At 49.7% G+C, this 6,175-nt stretch overlaps 1 protein-coding gene across 1 annotated transcript; it reads right to left on the reverse strand.

Annotated features, from left to right (window-relative positions):
• Positions 1–3,215: 3,215 nt before the first annotated feature.
• On the reverse strand, positions 3,216–5,778 carry LOC125509262 (probable ascorbate-specific transmembrane electron transporter 1). The gene is made up of 4 exons (XM_048674197.1): positions 5,513–5,778; positions 4,836–4,884; positions 4,549–4,748; positions 3,216–3,770 (listed from the first exon to the last, which is right to left on the reverse strand). The coding sequence occupies exons 1-4, from the start codon at positions 5,723–5,725 to the stop codon at positions 3,462–3,464; spliced, it is 771 nt and encodes a 256-aa protein (XP_048530154.1). The 5' UTR covers positions 5,726–5,778; the 3' UTR covers positions 3,216–3,461.
• Positions 5,779–6,175: the final 397 nt, after the last annotated feature.

The raw sequence follows: 6,175 nt of genomic DNA on the forward strand, positions 1-6,175 counted from the left end.
GAACAGGAGAGGACACAGCGGCCTGGAAGCGTGGACGAAAGCGACCGAACGAAGCGGCGTGGAGAAAATGAGGGATAGAAGGAAGAAAGGGGAAAACCGGAGAGAAAAGCCCCCCGGCCACCGCAATGGCAGTGTGAGACACCGCAATGGCAGTGACAATTCTCACAGAGGCGTATGGAAACCCACCACACATCCATCGACACGCGGCCTGCCTGCCGGGCCCAGGGGTTCCAGAGCCCACTGTCATAGGCTGCAACGACCCCACAGAGGGCACCCGCCAGAATGCGCACCGCCGACGCACACGCCGGTCATGCGGGGCGTCACGCGTACCCACACTGCACCGCACACACGTCCATTGGCCCCGCCCACGCGGAGGGAACAGTAACAGGCAACCAGGGAGGCCACGCGCAAGTATACGTAACGAGCAACGGACCAATGGCCCCGTCCCACTGCCTGTCCCACAATTAGCAGCATGCGGCAGAGCACACGAACGCCCGAGCGAATCCAGTCGAACCACCAACCTGAGCAGAGCCACCACCCATCCCGCCCAGCCGCGCGCAGATCGACGACGAGTCAAAGCAAGCGCACGCAAGCACTCAAGACCAGTGACGCGCGGGACCAGCGAACGCGGGACCCAAGCAGCAGCGACCAATGACGGCGTAGAAAGGGTGATCGATGACCTGGGGATAAAAAAAGTGGCAGTACAGCCCGGAAACGACGCGGCATGGCGCTGTCGTTCGACGAGACGAGCGAGACGAGACCGCTCGCCCACTCCGCTCGCCCACTCTCCATGCATCGGGCCGGCCGAATCATGAGGTCAGCAGGCGAAACAGGCAACACGCACACGGGTAAAAGACACCAGGAAGCTAACGCGCGGGGCCATGCGTCAGCGAGGGCCACTTGCAGCCGTAGCACCAGCCAGCGAGAGGGTAACAGAAAAATACAGAGCGCAGCGACGCGGGTTTCTCGCGCGCACGCAGCGCGGCACGAGCGGCTGCCTCGCGCCCGCGCACCAGAGGAAGCAACACCCAGCCGTTTCGATCTAAGTGGATGCAGCACGGGCCCACACGTCATCCCTCGCGATGATCCACCGCTCGGTAAAAACGACAGGGTTGAATTCTAGCGGCGATCGGACGGCCAAGACGCGAAAAAAGACCTGGTCAACCCTCATCGAACGGGCAGCGAAGGAACTAATCGAGGGAGCTCCCTGGGAGCGAGTTGGCCAGCTTCTATTTTGTTTTAAATTATTTGGTTGCTATTGATTAATATTTACACTTCAAATGTACCTAGTACCCCCTCCATTTCTTTTTAGTCTGCATATAAGATTTGGTCAAAGTCAAGCATTATAAAGTTTGACCAGCTTTATAATAAAAAATATCAACATCTACAATACTAAAGTTATATGTTGTGAAAGTTATTTTTATCATGCATCTAATAGTATTGATTTCATACTATGAATATTGATATTTTCTTCTACAAAGCTAGTCAAATTTTACATAGTTTAACTTTGACCAAATCTTATATGCAAACTAAAAAGTAACGGAGGAAGTAGTAGATGGGCCAGGCTTGGGACAGACGTTTTACGCATGTGGTTGAATGGCCGGCTCGTGTCCGCGTCCGCGGCCGCACAACGAGTCTGTTTTACGGCACTAGACATGCCCTAAGAACAGCACACTGTTTTTGGCACGAGAATTCCCTCTACGAAATGCGCGGATGGCTCCACGTACTTGCAGCTAGGAATCAACATGGCATGAGTTTTGCCGATGACCTTCCCACGTGTCACGAGTACCCTTCCAAAGGAGGTTTAAAAACGACTTTTCAGTCGCTGGGTTCACGGTCCTCTCACGCGCGGCCGCGAGCCTGCAAACCGGCGGCCATGGCTCGCAGAATACGGCGCGGCACCGGCGAGTGGTTTCGCAGGCAGAAACTAATAACTATGGCCGTGCCCACCGGTTCAGCACCTCCCGGCTCCCGATAAATTCCGGCCGGTCGCACGAGCCGCTCCAGGCCTCCAGCTTCTCCACGCCCCAAGAGAAGACACACCGTCAAAAAGAGAGAACTTCAGGAGGAGATCAGTAGCGCGTGAAGGTTTTCATTTTTGCTGTGCCGCCCGTCAGCCATGGACGTGTACATTTCGGAGGAGTACGTGATCCAGCGGCGCGCCGAGAAGAGGGCGGCGGCTCGGAGGGCGGCCACGGCCGACGCCGTCAAGGAGGAGGCGGGGAGGAGCCGGTGGACGGCGCCGTGGGCGGACTCTGAGCAGAAGGCCAATGCAGACGCCAACGCCAACGCCATCGCCAATGCAGCTGGGTGGAGCTCGAGGGGCGGCGACGAGGTCATTCTTGCCTATTTATCGGCGTAGGTGTCGTCGTCCGGTTGCCTCTGTTGCCAATGGCCAAGATGGTCTACCAGTAGATGACCAGATTTTGATTTTGTGCTCAGCACTTGCTGAATCGGCAAATTTTGCCTGGCTGTAATTAGCTGAGCCATTTTGTACATTGTATGACTGGGCAAAAGGTTCAGTTCACTTCAGGGTCAAATTCTTTGCAGTCATTTCTCAGAGAGCGTCGAAGAATCTTCTGCTCTTCCGGTTGCGTGTGCTGCCAATGACCAAATGGTCCATGAGTAGGTACATCAGTAGTTCACTAGATTTTGTAGTCACCACTTGCCGAATCGGCAGATTTCCCTTGCTTGTAATTTTAAAATGCTGAGCCATTTGACAAAAGGTTCAGTTCACTTCAGGGTGAACTTCTTTGCAGTCACTTCTCAGGGAGCGTCGAAGGATCTTCTTCTCATCCTGTCACCCAACCCACATCTATCTACAAATCTACAGTCCCTGTTGGTCATCAAAAGGGTAAAATTTCAAATACCCTGGTCCCGAATCTGAACTAGATTGCAGGGACTCAAGTAACTCTTGGTAAACTAGACAGCAAAGTTACATCCGGTGGATCTGATCTAGATTGCCGAAAATAGTGCAAAAGAAGTGGAAAAGTTATTGCCTGTACTTCAAACATACAAATGATGGAACAAAATTGAGCAGACCGGTTAGGCACTGACCAGATGGTACATGAGTAGATTTTGTGGACAACACTCAGCACTTGCTGAATCAGCAGGGTTGCCTAGCTGTAAATTAGCTGAACCCTTTTGTACATTGTTTGATTGGGCAAAAGGTTCGGTTCAGGGTGAAATTCTCTGCGGTCATTTTACAGATAGCATCAAAGAAGGATTTCTCATCTTACTTGTCACCAAGACGGCAAAATTTCACATTTCATGGTTCTGAACCTCAACTAGATTGCAGCAACTAAAAAAAATCTACTGGTAAACAAGATGGCAAAATTTTACATTCTGCAATTCTGAATCGGAACTAGATTGCAGAAAACAGTGTAAAAGAAGATGAAATGTTATTGCCTGTGCTTCAAATATACAAATGATGAAACAAAATCGAGCAGCCGGGTCAGGAGTCAGGACTTGCGCACTGATGAATACCCAAGCCTGTGCTCGCTCTGCGCAGGAGCAGTAACATACAGCACGACGGATGCGCCCAGTAGTAAGACAACAAGGGCAGTAAAATTTACCAGCAGGGCTTCCGAGCTGTATTTGCCCAGACCCGCGGTCTGAAGGAAAGTGAGCTTCTCCAGGAACCCCAGCTCGGCCGCGAGCAGCGCCAGCACGTAGACCACGAGCCCAGCACGAACATGCCATGGGAGCACGGCACGTCGGAGTGTCGGCGAAGCGCCGGGAAAGAAGAAGGTGAGAAAGCCAGATACCCACTGAAAGATGGCATCAGAACATTAAGGTTTCAGGTAATACACAAACAAAGCTGAAACTAGTTATTTTCAAACAGTTATCTTGATTATATACCACAAACATAACCACCGTTTCTGAAGAAGAATAACCACTGGAGACTTGATCAAGATGAGGACGTGTATGTTTAAAAATTAATTTATTGATGCTTCAGAATGATCTCATCTTGTAAGAGTGAATCACGTCTGACACAATTAACACATATCGCCAATCTATAGGTGTGAAGACACCTAGCTTGCTTACGGATATAAGTAGGACAATATACTTGCATAATTGATACCCCAGTGTCACTAATGGGGATTAACCTTGTCAGCAGATGGTTTAAAGAAACAGAACCCATCTGAGAAATTTTAGTATGAATTGCCCTAAGATCCTCCATTAGTTGGGAAGTATCCTTCATCATGTCAAACACCGTGAGAGTTCAGTTCTAGTGCTTATTGCTTTGGTTATCGTCAAAGAAAATATTCTCTTCTTTTTTAGGGAAAGAAAATTCCCTCTACAGATGGAGCACAGCATCACAGATTTCAAAGCTTCAAATTCACTGAGCAATTCGGTGTCTCCCATGGTGCCGGCTCATAGTGGAGAACTCCTTAGAACTAACACTACTGTGTTACTAGAATTTACAGATGCAACAAATAAATGCAAATAACTTTTTTTTGGAACAATCCAAATAACTACGGTTATTCAAATTCCAAGACTCACAGAATATGGAATCACCAAATGCTAATGGCTTATGCGGATTACCTGTAAACCATACAAAATGATAGTGCCAAGTCCAACCCAGGAGTGTAAGCTGTATAGATTAGCGATTCCACTTTCATTGTGAAACTTGAACGCAGCATATATCCCGAACGATCCCAGGAAAAGCGCAACGGCATGAAGAATCAAATGGACCTTCTTATTTGTGTCATGGCTCCATGGCAATGTTTTGTAGCTCATTATGGCTGCAGAAAAACTACAAGTAGCTTGATCAGACATGTTTAAACCTCCTCATCATGGAAAAACCATCAAGGAAGAGAAGAGAACCTAACCTTCACTCCCTATGATGATGAATCCGATCAGCATAAGGACAGGATGAACCTGCATGGTAGTGAGCGGATGACGTTATGAATTTTGACATGAACAACATTATGAATTTGAGCACAAGACTGAGCTTATAACATTAGCCATTAGGTGACTATACAAATAAACATTCAGCAATTAGGTATTTGGTTTAGCTCAAAATATGGAATTCTGCCGATCCCAATCCAACTTTTATGGGCATACATCCTTAGAATGCACTTGTGTGCCAGGATCCCATTTACACCGAATTAAACTTTAAAAATGACCTTCAGCAAAGATCTTCCAAGAAAAACCTGGAGCCTTATACATGTGCTCTTCCTTCCAACAGTAGATGCATACGATTTACTTTTCCACGCGGACAAAAAAGGGCGGGCATTGGATCATCAAGTTTCATGATCAGACCCACCTAAGAGGCTAAGACGACAACAGCTAGCACACTAGAGTCTTGCGACCAAAAGCAAAGGACGCCACCATTAACCGCCACGCACGTGCCATTAACCAAGCTCAAGCAGTGCCTACGCAGACGAGGGCATGAATTTCACAGCAATTAAAGATCCTACCTAACCAAGGACCGGGCATCTCCCCCAGGATGAAATGCCTCATCCACGATCCATAAACGGAAAGCTAGGGGGTAGTTCTTACGTACGTTAAAGATGAGCCCCTTGTTGGTGGGGGAGCTGAGGGCGAGGCCGCCGCCGAAGTGGACGCACCACAGCAGCACGAGCGCCGCCGCCGTGGCTGCGAGCGCGCGCGCCGCCTTGGCCGGCGCCGGCACGGCCATCTCGTCAGGCGACGGAGAGGAATCGGAGTCTTCCCTTTGTAAAGTCAAACTCCTTGCGGGTCCAGTGATCCAGTCCATGAGCGTGCTGAGGAAGAGGGCACATTGGGTCCATGGTCTGGTTGGTAGGCAGGCCTTGGGCAAAAACGACACTTTCTGTAATTGGGAATGGGCCGAGTAGATCCAATTAACTCCGTTAATGTGTGTTTGGTTAGACCTCTTACGATCCTACTGATGTTCTCTTGGATCAGAAGGTGTGATGTTTGTGTTAAAAAAAAAGAAGGTGTGATATTTTTTCCCTGTAAAAAAGAGGGAAAACGTTTGGCATCTACACGCCGGCTGAACGCTTCGGCCGGTCGTCTTCTCGCACGCGCTCGTATTCATCTTTTTTCCCCAATCTCATGCAGGTGTCGCCGAAGAGCACAAGGTGGAGCTCGCCGCAGTCGGCCTCCATCCCAGGCGCCAGCTCCTCGCAGGCCTCGGCCACGGCCGTGAGCGGTTGCTCCATCCCCTGCCGCGCGGCCATCACGG

This window comes from Triticum urartu, chromosome 1 (genome assembly GCF_003073215.2).
Source record: "Triticum urartu cultivar G1812 chromosome 1, Tu2.1, whole genome shotgun sequence".
NCBI classification, from domain to species: Eukaryota; Viridiplantae; Streptophyta; class Magnoliopsida; order Poales; family Poaceae; genus Triticum; species Triticum urartu.